This window comes from Periplaneta americana, chromosome 3 (assembly GCF_040183065.1).
Source record: "Periplaneta americana isolate PAMFEO1 chromosome 3, P.americana_PAMFEO1_priV1, whole genome shotgun sequence".
Classification (NCBI taxonomy): domain Eukaryota; kingdom Metazoa; phylum Arthropoda; class Insecta; order Blattodea; family Blattidae; genus Periplaneta; species Periplaneta americana.
The window spans coordinates 46,479,107-46,494,234 of NC_091119.1; the positions used below are offsets into that span (position 1 = coordinate 46,479,107).

Sequence of the window (15,128 nt, forward strand, 5' to 3'; positions counted from 1 at the left end):
AAAGAGAATGAGATTTACTGACTAAATGGACACTGAAGGTACTCTTCTGTAAATGGTACCAACTCCAGGTTTGAAGCATACAGCATGAAATAAATTATGTTACATTTAAGACGATAGTGTATTTTTTCTGTTTCATATTAAAGCAGTACAAAACTGGAATCTGTTTTTATAGGTACTTGCATGTGTAAATTTTTAAAATCTGAATATGAATTAGTTCAGCCCTTCCGTTTGATATTTTTGGAGTCTAATGTCAAGCAGTAGCTGGATGACGTGGATTAGGAGTAGAGAGAGTGTGAGAAACGTACACGCACTTGGGCCACTGATATGGGCCTACTGTGCTAGCTACATACTGCCATACTTTGGTGTGGACGAGGAATAACCAGAAAATTTTGTGTAGCATTTCTCTATCAGAAACAGGACTCTTTCACGTGTCTTAAGTATACTATGTGGAACTCCTAGCTTTACTTCCCTCCTGAAGCAAACCATTTATCACATTAAAAAAAAAAATAACCCTTGACCAAGTTTGAATCCACAAATGGCAAGTATGGTAACTGCTAGACTATTGAGGACAACTGTTAAGCAGTAGAATTTGATGCTATGCTGACTATTGTGTTTGTTTCAGTGCTGGAAGTCCCGAGTGCGAGACACGAATGGTGTGGAGCGTGTGTCTCGTGGATGCATAAATAACCCTGAGCAGATTCCTCTGTACTGCAGTGTTTCATCATATAGCTCCCGCTCTGGTCATCGAAAACGTCACACAGATGGACAGTATGCAATTGAATGCTGCACTGGTGACTTCTGCAACAATGGTAGTTTTCCTAAACTGCCACCCATTTTGTATAAAGGTATGTTAAATCTTGACCTGGATAGTTTGCATGAAATGTGTGGTTTTGTACTGGAAATAATGTTGTTGTTATTTTCTAACGCCAGGCGTTTGACACTAAAGTCATTTGACTTCTTGCACTCCAATATTTTTCAAAGATATTATCATGACCAGCCAATGAAGCACAGATTTTGAGGTGTTCCGAATCCATTTCTTGGTTTGAGTTGCACAATGGGCAGTTAGGGGACTGATATATTCCAATTCTATGCAGGTGTTTAGCCAAACAATCATGGCCTGTTGCCAATCTAAATGCAGCTACAGACGATTTTCGTGGTAAATCGGGAATTAACTGTGGATTTTGATGCAGAGAGTTCCATTTTTTCCCTTGGGATTGTGTTATCAAATTTTGTTTGTTGAAGTCTTAAGTAGATTTAATAAATCTCTTCACAGAGTAATACGTAGATTTAGTAATAGGTCTTGAGTGATATTAATTGAGAGAGCATTTTAGTTATTTCTGCTGTTTGAGATGAAGGTGTCTGTTTAGAGACAATTGATAGAATTATAATTGTAATTATTTGCTGCTTTATGTTTAAAAATGACACATTGCAACCACAACATTTTGGCAGTTGCTGAACAAAGAACCTAGTATCCCCTTCTTCAGAATAAAAGGATATAGGAACAACTCATTAGGATAGTTTGATAATTGCTGCAATAAAACCGAATGACCACACTGCTTATCAAGCTGACAACAATAGACGTACCCCTAAAGGAGAGGAAGGAATAGTAGATTTTGTACTCTTCTGAGTGTTTGCCATAAAACCATATCCATATTAATTTTGACTTGTTGCTAAATGGATAAATGGATGCACATTGCCATTTTGAGATCTGTGGTGTACACATTGTTGTATTAAAGGATTGTCCTCTTCTCTCTTGCAGTCAACTTTTAGGCCCTTATATTAAGAAATATCAAACATTCTTCTAATAAGAAACATCTGCACTTTAGGGGTGACGTGGGAGACATTGAAACTCTAGTCTTGTTTCCATAATAAGACACCACAAACATTATGCTATAGGTAGACTTCAAGTCTATGTCCTGAATTTCAGTGTGTTAAAGCCTTTTTGCATACACCATAGTTGGGTGTCTGTCTATTATTATTATTATTATTATTATTATTATTATTATTATTATTATTATTATTATTATTATTGTTGTTGTTGTTGTTGTTGTTGTTGTTGTTGTTGTTGTTGTCGTCGTCGTCGTCGTCGTCGTCGTCGTCGTCGTCGTCGTTTTGTTACAATATGATCTCAGACAAATGATGATTTTGATGAAAGAGAATCGTATCTTTAAGGTCTTGTCATAGCTCACAGTACCCTCATCAGTATGTATAATGTATTCAAAAGCATTGATCTTTGTATGTCTGATATTTGTTTTGGCTCTGGTTGCTGGTCTATATATTTTTGAAGTTACCGGTAAGTAAGCTTACCAGGTATTGGTCCTTCCAGGTGTAATAATATTAGTTAACTTTCATGTGTTTTTTTTATTGTGTACCCTTATTTTTGTACTCTTTTTCGGTAATTTCCCAGAAAGTGTTGTTTCCTTCCTCCCTCCCCCTAACTCATTCTCCTCCCACCCTACTTCCAGCCCACTATTCTACGACACAACCCTATGTTTCTGATTACGCCATTCTATACAATTGAAATACTTCAATAATTCGTTCTTTTGTGTATGTTATTGGTTGTAGACCTTTAAGATGTATTATCCTGGAAAGACTTTGCTAATATTACTAATGAACGAAAGAAACATGTATCTTGTTGTAGGCCATCCAGCAACCCTGTATTTTGATTATAAAACTCTCAGACACATACAAATAGTTAATAACACTGGGTTGACTTTTCCTTTATACACAGTTTTTTTTAACCATTTCTAAAGTCTCACAACATTTTGAGTATGAACTTCGCAATCTTCAGGATTCAGAAGCTCCACTTCATGATTGATCACATGGGGTATATTTCCAGACAGTCATGTCATTTTATGTATTTATGTTGTATTATCCACTACAATGTATTATATTTTTCTAAATGCTCTTTTAAGAGGCTATGTGTTACACTTATACTAATTGTGGAATTATCTTCTGAAAATAGTTTGTGTTGACTGCAGGGTCAGTTCATGTCACTTCATCGAGATCATGTCATCCATTGTTTCCAGTTTTGCTGAGACATTGCATATCTGTTACATATCTGTTGAACGATTTCTTTCAAAATTTTATTGAATCAGTCTCCTTAATGTATCCAGCTGTTTGCTGACAACATTCTGTGATTTTGCCATAAGTGAATGTGGAATGAGTTTCTTAGTTTTCTGTATTATTACATCATGTTTTGGAGTAGTGGTCAGCATGTCTGACTGCGAAACTAGTGGGCCTGAGGTTGAATTCTGGTTGGGGCAAGTTGTATGGTTGAAGTTTTTTTCTGGGTTTTCCCTCAACTTGGATAACTTTGGGTGCTGGATTCCAGGCTCATTTCTCAGTCATTATCACCATCTTCATCTATTCTGCCTACTTCCATACTCATGTCATCCTACATCTTACCATATGGGTTAACAGAATCCGACCTAATGGGTGCCTCAATCTCAAAACAGGATTCATCATAATCGTCAGAAAGTAGACATAATCGCAAATGGCTACATGCCCCAGTTTCAGAACAGGATTTCGTCACCATAATCATCGAAAAGTAGGCAGAATCGCAAATGGCTACATGTCAATATGTGTGGCGCTAGAAAAAAAATCACAAAATTCCTTGAAATTGCTTACTTCAGCAAGCATATTTACTCTGTTGCTACACATTGTCTGTCCTGGATTGGTTCGTCAGAATCAAATCTGAAAATTGTCGTTGGATATGTGAGGAAAAGTTGTTGTTAGGACACTTATCACAAAGACGTAGCATTCAAGCTGTACTATTTATGTCAGAAGTTATTAGTTTAATCAGATCATGGTAAGTTTCATTTATATGACTGCTTTCTAGGAGTAACTGACCATTCTGGTGGACTGTACAAACATAAGCAGCATGTGTACTTGATGACCCTGCAAGCAAAAACTTTGAATCTGAGTCAGAGACCGGCCAAATCTCTTTCAAGCCTTCCCATAACTGTTTAACTTTGTGAGTGGGCTAACGCATGCCTGCCTTCAACCTTCCCTCACAAGCAGACAGGCAGTGTGGTTGCATGTGACATCAAACAGTCCTAATAGTTGTGTGTTGCCGACCTGTGCCAGACTGTGCTGCTTTCAGATGCATGATAAATATCAACTAAGTCATTCAAACCTGATAGGAAGCATACAGATATAGACAAACTACTGAAAACTTAATTTGTCGTCTTCTGAAATGTACCGTTAATAAATACAAAGAAAACTATTTCTCTCAGCATAATATCCATTAAATGCCAACAGTTATTATAAATTACTTGCACTTTCCTTTTCATTATAGTAATATAAATGTAATGCTTCAAACTTTCAGCTTCATAAATAAAAAGAAATCTGTCCCTCAGAAGTTAAAAAGCAAATCAGTATTCTGAAGAACGAAAAACTTTTTTCTTACATTTTACAGGTCTTCATGAGGCTTTTAATTGTTGATAAGGAAAAAGTTAAAATGGAATATTTTCGTATAATAGTTGATGATATTCATAATAATTATCAATATTTCTCCTATCCTATCCTATCCTATCCTATCCTATCCTATCCTATCCTATCCTATCCTATCCTATCCTATCCTATCCTATCCTATCCTATCCTATCCTAATCCTAATCCTATCCTATCCTATCCTATCCCAAAGTGACGAAATGTTACTGTTTTGTTGAGTCAGATATATTGTATGAATATTGTCTTATTATTTTATGAAATTCTGTAGCGCAATAAATTGTAAAATTGTATTTCTTTAATCAAGAATTATCTACTGTTATTTTTTGAGTCAGATATACTTTGCAGAAAAATGAAATATATAATATTTATCTTATTATTTTGTGAAATTCTGTAGCGCAGTAAATGAAGACTGCAAGAGTGCTTCTCGAGGAGTTAAACCATTCTTTAACATCTTGAACAAATTTTGTGAATGCATTTGAAGTTGATAAGTTGCTTCTAAATTCCACTGTTCCTCAACCAGGAATTTTTATTTTTCCAGGAACCAATTTTATTCCGTTGTGCTGTTACATTTTTTCCATTATTTTGGCAAATACCGAAGTAAGGGAGAAACATGTGGCTGTTCTGATTTAATATGATAGTATGCTGTACTGTTTAATTTCCTAACACATGTGGAATGTCTCCACTATCTCTCTTTCACCCCTTCTCCCCCTCACACTCACATATCTATGAGAATGTAACTTTGTTCACTTTACACTAACACCTTGCTATTGTGGAGAATAAACTACAATAGATACAGAGATTTTCTCCGTCTTTTTTTAAAACAAAACTAAAAGAATTGAACATAATTTCAGAGAATTGAAGTACAAAGAGTGTAGCAAGGAGAAGTATAATAATCCCTGTGCGTGAACTTTAACTTCTGTGATTTTAAAGTCTTGCGAAAATATTTGTTACAGGGCAGGTTCCTGCATACCCAGATAGCACTAGCTACATAATGAAGCTGACGATTGCAATTCTGGGACCAGTGGTAGCCCTCGGCCTGCTGGGTGCCCTGGTGTTACTCCTTATGCGACGTAAACACAGAAAGAGACTTATGGCTGCCCGCATGATGGCAGACCCAGAAACTTACTATGCATCTGATGATCTTTTGAGGGTGACTGCAGCTGGAGACAGTACGCTTAGGGTGAGTGAAGGAATGTTCAGCTCCTAATAAAATTGTACTATGGTAACGAAATGAAGATTAAGACTTTTACATATTAATATGTATAGTCCCTTCGCTCTAATTTCTGGCAGCCAATTACATTGCAGGTCGGCTACATTTAAACATGTGCGTCTTGTGATTCGCTGATGAAGACGTTATGCATTTCCTAAGGCTGGATAAATACTTAATATAATCGCCCGCCATTTGGCTCTTTCGTTGGCGTTCGCAGAAAGCACACGGGGATGTTATTTGCTGCTCAATTATTTGCAGAATTACGGTGCGTTTGATTCATTATCGTAGAAGCTACGACATGATAATGTTTAACAGTGTGGCAAAAAGATTCCTCGTCTGGTAGCTCGGCAACGAAAGAACAAAAATGGCGAACAATACTACCTACCTAGACTTTATAGAGCCTTTACTTCCTAAGACGTAAGCAAAGAGGAGGAGTCACGCCGGGAATAACAGCGTCGCGAGTATCTAAATGATGTGCTAATTTGAACGTAGTTAAAGTAGATGCAGTCATTATTGCCTTATTGGCCAGTTGTAAGCTAAATGTAGTGAATTTAAAATCAAAATAAATGAAAATACTTGTCAGCTGATCAGGAAGAACTTGTGAAGAATATTGTAACTTTTACAGTTGAAAGTAGATAGTAAATAAGAAATCTCTTGAAATCAAAAGTTCTGATAGTGCATACTACTGCTGATAGCTTATATCAGCATGACATATTCATAGTAGTGGTCAGAATGTCAGTGTGCAAAAATTTTCTGTAGCTGTTTACAGCAGAAGCCAGTCAGTGTGGATGGCTTTGTATTTTAATCTATTGACAAATCTTTAAATTTATTAAACTTTTTATACTGTCACATTTTGCAAACAAATGACAGTGAGACAGGATTATAGCTACACATAATGGCAAGATCATGCTTCAAATTACATAGACGTGCAGTTATAATAGGTCCCTACATTATTGTTTAAAGGGAAGGATTATCACATGCTTATATAAAAAGAAGCCAGAATTTTCTTTATGTAGCCTATGTAAACAATACCACAATCAGATTTCTAAACATATGTTCATGTTAGCTCTATTGACGTTGCTTAAAAATTGTGGAGAGTCCATTCTGTGAGAATAGGTAGCAAAAGTAAAAATGAGTTGAAATAAGTAATAGAACACAGAATGGAAAAAATTAATATGATTACAGTGTTTGATTTTGTAGATAGATGAAGTTCGTAAGAGTATCATAAAACTTCAAAGACATATAAATATGTAGTCATTCCATTGTGCAAAACTGATAAATCATCATGAAATACCAGAATTTCCAAATATAAAACGTTAGTAGCATCACTGATAAAAGTTAATGGAGGACATTTTATGTAAGAAGGACTTTTGTCACAGAGGATATTTTTTTTTAAATACCAATATTCACAATACACAAGTTTGGCTTATAATGTGAATTCAGTTAATGAAAAAAAAAAATGCAAATACTGCACTCTCTCCCCTTTCCTTCCCCATTTGAAGTGTCCGTTTTTATTAAGTGTCTAGCTGTATTGTCCAATATGTATTCATAGAACTGCTCATGCGAAAATTTTTAAGTTGCATTTGACTGAGGTAAATTCTTTGATGGTGGTACCTTTGTTCATTGTACATTAACTAGTGAAAATATGCATGCCACATCAGCATTATGAGTAGGAAATCCAGAAAAGAATTCACCTATCTTCAGCAGCTCACTGTTTAGTTTACGATTGGAGTTTTAATAAAAAAAAAAAATCACGTTATTTTTTGTACTTCAAATCTACGTGACACTCTTGGAATTGATTCTGATTGTGCAAATGCAGTTCTGAAATTTTTATCCAGTACAGGACTTGACAAGATAATATAGTTTTTATTGACTCGTTGTTTACTGTCCGGACCCATTACATTTGGAGGTTACTTTTGTTATTTAATATTTGTTTCACTGAAACTCGATATTTCGGACCTTCTGCATCCGAATATTTTATAAAATTTTACGGTTTAGAAATCGCCAGATAATTTGTTTCTGGTGGTATTTGTTTTTTTATTTTATTGTTTATATTTAAACACTACCTAGGGTCTAAGAATAGTTAACTTTTACGATTTTATTACAAATCACCTTGTTAGTAATGCATTTGTGTACATCTTTTTAATGTAACAGTGTCTTCAGTTCATGTCTGCATTCAGGTTATGGTATTCTTTGTGTTTTTGAAAGCATTTTAGATAAGGGCGCAAATAACCATAGTAGCTGATGCACCCTTTTTAAACCCCATTAACTAACTTTGTACTCGCTTCTTTTCCAAGTAAGAAACATGTAATTTTACACTGAAAATGGGTAAAAAAGTTGAGTAATCCATCTATACATCTTTTCTTAACGAATATTTAACAAATCACCATCATGTATATTAGAGACATTTCTCGTAAAAATCAATGGTTTATTCTGGAAACTGTAACGTTCCTTCTGTAAAGTGTAACAACATTTCGATATAAGTGTTTAATTTTGTCTCTTACTTATCTTTTATTATACAGATTCACTGTAACATTTATTATATGAAATAAAAGAAAATAAACTCTTAATGTAGCATGTTTAGTTATATTTTTGTGACTGCACTCTTGTTACAGAGCCTTTGTTACTAATTTTCAGGAGTATCTTGAGCATTCGTTAACATCTGGCTCCGGTTCAGGCTTGCCACTACTTATTCAACGCACTCTGGCAAAACAGATCTCTTTGTCTGAGTGCATTGGCAAAGGCAGATATGGAGAAGTATGGAGAGGGGTATGGCATGGAGAAAATGTTGCTGTAAAAATTTTCTTTTCAAGAGATGAAGCTTCATGGAGCAGAGAAACAGAAATATACAGGTTAGTATATTTTTAGAAACAGAACTTCCATCACTCTTCGTTGGATTCAAAGTTAGCCCCTTACTTTAAGACAGACATTAAATGCATTGCATTGCGTTAAATTGCATTAAAATACATTTCTAAGCCCCATATTTAGGGCTCGAAAAATTTTTGTGTCCTCCTCCACCAACTAACTTATGCAAATCTTAGACAGTTAGCAGTCAAGCTGTAAAGAAAGTGACATATAACAACAATTTATCATAGGTTACTATCTAAGTAGGCATCTGCAAAGTAGGTAAAATATTGCAAGCGAAACACATTGAAGTCTGGCTAACTAACCTTGAAATCAGTGTAGGAATATTGTCCTTACCTAAGTGGCATGCTGGTTGCAGTATATCCAAAATTCAGGATAGAGACTCAGAACATATATTGATCACCATAAACAATATAACACAATAGTAGCAACAAAATTAATCAAACAGAATGCCGGTGGTTGTTTGGTTTTCTTCTTGCTTTGTTATCACTTATCAGCTGTTACATTAGTCACATTCTCAAAATCCAGTTTCACAATCATTTCATTTTCTATTGCTAGTACAGTCAGATTAAAAGCTGCATACAACAAAAATTCAAACCAGAGAGCAAACCAGGTTCTGGAAAAACAGATCCTGCATTGAACAAATTAACACTTTGAGAAAGTGAAACAATGCATTGAGCTGAACATAACATTTATCTTGTTTTGTTGACTTTATAAAGGTTTTTGACTCCTTGAAGAAGGCAACCATGCTTAAGACACTGGCAAGGTGAGGAGTATATGAGTTATCAAAAGCTTTTATGAAGGATACGAATGCCAAGAGTCCACGATGGGAAGCAAAGTGATCCGGTAAGTGTTTGAAACAAGGATGGATATTATTCCCCATCTTTTTTATCACTGTGAACCTGATCATGAGGAATGCAACTTTCGGAGCAAATACTGAACTCCAGTGGAAATTGGTGCAGCATCTGAAAGGCATAGACTTTAACGATGACATGTGTGAGCTCTCCCAAAACTTTTTAGATATGACAAACAAACTAAATCACTTAAAAATAGAAACCACCAAGGCAGGAATGAAGAAACTGCAAGAAAACAAAGAACATGTGAATAAACAGCACAATTGATATGAATCAGAAGATCAAATGAATGGAGAAGATGTTGAAACTGGCAGAGTTTCAGTATTTGGACAATGTCGTATCAAAAGCTGGTGGAGCCAGCGAAGACGTTAAATGTTGCATAAGGAAAATCAACACTGCCTTTGTTCAGCTATATCCATTGCAGAAAGCACGAGATATTTCAGTCAGAACCAAACTCAAAATTTTCTGCAGCAATGTCAAAGTTTCCTGTGTGTCTGCGAAACCTGGAAAGCTGTCGCAATAGAATTCTCCAGATTTATTGGCTGGAGACCAACAGAAATAAAGCACAGAAAATAAAATTGGATATGACATTGCCTGAGGAAAGAGAAGACAGTGGAGAAGGAAGTCCTCCGATGGAACTTGCAAGAAAGTCATCACAGAGGCAGGTCTCGGAAGACTTGGAATAGAAGCATAGAAGAGGAGATGCAAGAGACTAGGAAATCTGGACAGAACTGAACTTGCTGGTCAAAAATAGAGGAAGGTGGAGGACATTTATTGCGGCCCTTTTCTGCAGTGGGAGACACAGGATTGATTATTTGATTGATTGATTGAGTACAGCCACGTGATTCAAACATTCCTCAGTCTGAGAAGCTCGCAAGTAATTCACCCATCCAAGAACTGAGAATGATCATTCAGCAGTGCAGTTTGTTCCTGGTGTACTTAAATATGCCTGAAGTGCGATTCTGCCTCTTATCATTTAATAGAGGTTAAGATGGACAAGTTCATCTTCTGAACTCAGAAGTTTTTGAGATGAACAAATTATATTTCAAAAGACTCCTCTGAATCCCATGAGTAAAGCTACTGCACCTGCTTTGCAGATTTTGTGAGGGTCCGTTTTTATCAAATGGAATAAAAATGAGGACTTCCCAGAGAATTCCTTGCAGAAACCAAGACGCCTCTTGAGCTCTGTGACTAATCCATCCAATATCATTAGAAAATTAGTTTCTAATGTGTTACCATCTGATTTACAGTTTCATTTTCTGACTGAAGCTGAATCATCGAAGAACCTCTTTCGTTTCTTTATACATTTTTGTGTAGTTTCATAAACCCATGTGTAAATACGAGCCAACATGTGACACTCTCACATATGAAAGGCAATCAGTTGAGTGTGTAGGATCCCTAGCCTTATCTTTTGCATTAAATGTACTCTAAATGTTGTCACTCTTCAAATCTAATTAAAATTAGTGTTCTTGGTCACATTTAAACACAGTGAAATGTATTATATCATAATCAGGGTTTATACTGATATTTGTCTGTATTATGTTGATATACAGCACTGTACTCTTACGCCATGAGAACATTTTGGGCTACATTGGTTCAGATATGACATCCCGCAACTCGTGCACACAACTGTGGCTTGTCACACATCACCATCCACTTGGTTCACTGTATGATCACCTCAACAGAACTACTCTAACACATCACCAGCTGATGAAGATATGCCTGTCTGCTGCTAATGGCCTCGTTCATCTGCACACTGAAATTTTTGGAACGAAAGTAAGAAAAATAGCATTTCAGAAGTAATTCCATTGTAGATTAATGGAGTATAACTGCAATAAATTTAATGAGTATAATCTGAATGATTATAAAATTGGTAAAATTATCATTTGATAATTATTTCCTTCATCATATAACGCAAAATTCCTGCATGGAAATATCATATATGCTTCGGTACATCACTATAATATGATATACGTATATAATGACTTAGTGATTTAAGACGGTGCTCATTCCGTCGAATCCCGGCCATTTAGTCACTCATAATGAGTGCACCCCTGCACATTAGTGTGTTGGACATTGTGCCACTGTCACACATCTGTGACGCAGTGCATGAGGGTTGGCCACTAAAGGGAAATTAAGAGGTGGAGCTTAAACTGAGAGAATTCAATCCAGCATCGGAATTGGAATCCGGTGTGGCTTAGTGGATAGAGCATCAGCACGTAGAGCTGAAAACTCAGGTTCGAATCCCGGTGCCAGAGAGAATTTTTCTGCGCTCCACCAATCCTTCATCATATAATTATTTTGGAATTTAGGTGTTCTTAATATACCAATAGCAATGGTTTAAATTTCAGTTATTTAAACTGTTAACTTTCATTCTTCAGATTACAAATTGTTTACCTTAAAATCATTTATTAAATGGGTTGATATCTATGTGATAATTATTAATTTCATTTATTTATTTTTGTAAAATAAGCTCACTGAAACTTCTGATTCATTATGGATGTTTTCGTTTTATTATGATATCTGAAGTTTCACTGCTGTGCAAGGTGATTGATTTTTACTTTAAATTTAGTGTTAATTTTATTAACTTGTGATGAATGTTATGTAATAATTATAGTATCATTACAGTTTCTTCAAAGAGATGAATACTAACTCTTAAACCAAATCAGTTCTTATAATAGATCTGAATTAATTTTCTGTCTTTCTGTTGCATTGCTTTCTAAGGCGAACAGACTCAAATGAATAAGTCAGTAGACTGTGACATTACCTGCTTATTTTTACAGGGGAAACCAGCAATTGCTCACCGTGACATCAAGAGCAAGAACATTTTGGTGAAACTGAATGGATCATGTGTGATAGCAGACTTTGGCTTGGCAGTGACACACATTCAGTCAACAGGTGAAATGGACGTAGGGGCAAATCCAAAAGTCGGCACCAAACGGTATATGAGCCCTGAGGTGCTGGATGAAACGTAAGTAACTGTGTATTCTGAAATCAGGAAGAACGTTATCTCTAAACTGAGTTGCATGGCTGTATTCTTAGTTTCTTAGTCAAATTGGCTAACATTGTACAGGGTGCATCAGAAAGAATGAATGGATTTCAAACTATCGATACACAGCGAGGGAAAGGATAGTTTGGGGGGGGGGGACTGCAACTGTTGGGTCGGCGGGAGAATGCAGTTTCAGTTTAGAACATGGAATGGTCCAGCGTACAAAGTGCTTTTGGCATACAGACAATTTTTAAAAATGGAGAGTCTGTGATCGCTACTCAACGAGCTTTCAGAACTCATTTCGAGATTGGACGTTCCGCTAGGATTCCAACTTTGAATACAATTTTGCAGTGGGTGGCTTCATTTCGTACCACAGGCTCAACTTTAAAGAAGAAATCACCTGGACGACCACAGAGCATGCGTACACCTGCAAATGTAGAGACAATAAGACAGTTGGTTGTCCAGTCACCTCAACGGTCAGCCCACAAACATGCTATTGCTCTGAGGCTGTCCGACGCTATGGTAAGACGCATTTTGCATCTAGATCTTAAATTCCACCCATACAAGCTGGAAATTCTGCAACAACTTAATGCAGGAGTTTGGGAGAACCGTGTTGATTATTGTCGGCATATTCTCACGAACGTGGCCCTTACCACTGTTCTGTTGACCAGTGATGACGAAGTCCATTTTCACTTCTCCGGCAGTGTCAATAAACAGAATTTTCGTTATTGGACAGGAACCAATCCTAATGAATTGCACGAGAAATCTCTTCATACTAAGAGAGTTACGGTTTGGTGTGCTGTAGCAGAATTTGGTGTTTGGGGGCCTTACTTTTTTTAGGATGATGATGGCCATGCAGTAACCATTACAGGTGCTCATTGCGTTAAAATGTTACAAACTTTCCTGCAACCAAGATTGAACAAGCTTGCTGTTGATGCTGAGGACATTTGGTTTCAACAAGATGGGGCTACTGCTTACAGCTCGGGTCAAACAATAAATCTCCTACAAGAGCTCTTTCCAGAGCACATCATACCGCACTGCAGCGACATTCCTTGGCCTGCATTTTTACCAGATCTCCCACCCTGCGACTTCTTTCTTTGGGGCCATTGGAAGGATGAAGTTTATAAACATCGACCACATACACTGGACGAACTGAAGACGGCGATTTGGGAAGAAATGGCGGCAATCCCGCCAGCTATGACTGTGAGAGTGATGGAAAACTTCAGAAAATGCCTCGATGCCTGTATCAAAAGCCAAGGACATAATGTGGATGATGTTGTATTCCATAAATAAACTGCATGTATTGATGAGTCTGTTGATAACAATAAATTTTTGATTTGATGAATCCTTACAATTTATGAATTATATATAATTTGTGTAATATAACTATTACTATATTAAAGTTGAATTGTCCTCGAACACGAGCGTTGCTCTTTCGGGGTACTTTTGTATTATGTTGTAAAAGAATAAAAAAAAGTGAACAATAATGAAATTAGAAATGGACTAAATATAGCTATTTAACCTAAATGAAAAAAAAAATGATTTTAAATAAAAATAACTGGTATGATCACATAATGCAAATGTACCCTAATAGAATAAGTAAAAAGATTCTACATTATAAACCAGAAGGTCATAGAGATGTTGGTCTTCCTAAAACCAGATGGAGAGATTCTCTCTGAGTCAGAATAGGCCTTCGGTTCTATCATGTAGAAGATGATGATATTAAAGTATAATAATCCCAATCTTTGTTTTTTTTACTTTCTTTTTTGTTTTTGTAAGAATCGCTATGTCAAGATCATTGTCATGCACTTCTTTTTCTATTTCCAATTTTGAGAACTACTTAAATTTTGGTGTATGTGTGCATTTCTTGGTAGTAAATATTTTTGAGTTCTTGCTTATTATTTTGGCATTCACATTATTCTACATATTTCTCCGTGTGATTAGTTATTACATCACCGAAATTTAAAACTATTCGCTGCTGAAGTGTCATTAATCTTAGTGTGTATATTTCCACCATGCTTGTATTACAGAATCAATACAGAGTGTTTTGAGTCCTATCGCCGTGCAGACATCTATGCATTTGGTCTTGTGCTGTGGGAGGTTTGCCGACGAACATTATCAAATGGAATTGCAGAGGACTACAAGCCTCCTTACTATGACATGGTGCCAAATGATCCTAGCTTCGAGGATATGAAGAAAGTCGTTTGCATCGATCAGCAGAGGCCAAGTTTGCCCAACCGATGGGCTTCCAATGCGGTAAGGATTATAGTGAGAGGTAGAAATAGGAAACTTATTGTTTACTTGATAATGTTGATTCTACAATCTTTTTGTCTAAATAGCAGCATTTTAAATGGACGAAATTGTGCCTAAGTGTATAGACCTGTTCCAGTTGCAGCCCTCGTAAAGCCAGCCAACTATTAATGTGATATATTTGTTTTCTAATGGCCAGGTTTTGATTTTTACGCTATTTTTTTTCTAACCTCCCAACAGGTGGAGATATCTTTTGTTTCTTATCTATTTTTGCTGAGAACACTGCACCAAAGTAGATGGTTTGCACTCCTAAGGCTATGTCCAGACCAAGTCATTGTTTTGTAACAGGTTATGAAGTCAAATGGGGTCAAGAAAGTTTGTTTTAAAACAATGTGCAATTTGTAAAAAGTGGACTGAAAAATCGATAACCTTAAGGGCGAGTTCTTGAACGAAGAAACAAAACTGATAGAGGCAAAAACATCTAAAAGTGGCCTGAGTCAGGTGGAT

The 15,128-nt window shown here is 36.3% G+C and overlaps 1 protein-coding gene across 1 annotated transcript in view; it reads left to right on the forward strand.

Annotated features, from left to right (window-relative positions):
* Positions 1–15,128, forward strand: part of sax (type I BMP receptor saxophone) — a 37,188-nt gene that overhangs the window by 3,077 nt on the left and 18,983 nt on the right. Inside the window, exons 3-8 of the mRNA XM_069820477.1 lie at positions 623–845; positions 5,407–5,633; positions 8,301–8,515; positions 10,936–11,158; positions 12,166–12,353; positions 14,402–14,627. Coding sequence (XP_069676578.1) covers positions 623–845; positions 5,407–5,633; positions 8,301–8,515; positions 10,936–11,158; positions 12,166–12,353; positions 14,402–14,627 — 1,302 coding nt within the window. The remainder of the gene's footprint in view (positions 1–622; positions 846–5,406; positions 5,634–8,300; positions 8,516–10,935; positions 11,159–12,165; positions 12,354–14,401; positions 14,628–15,128) is intronic.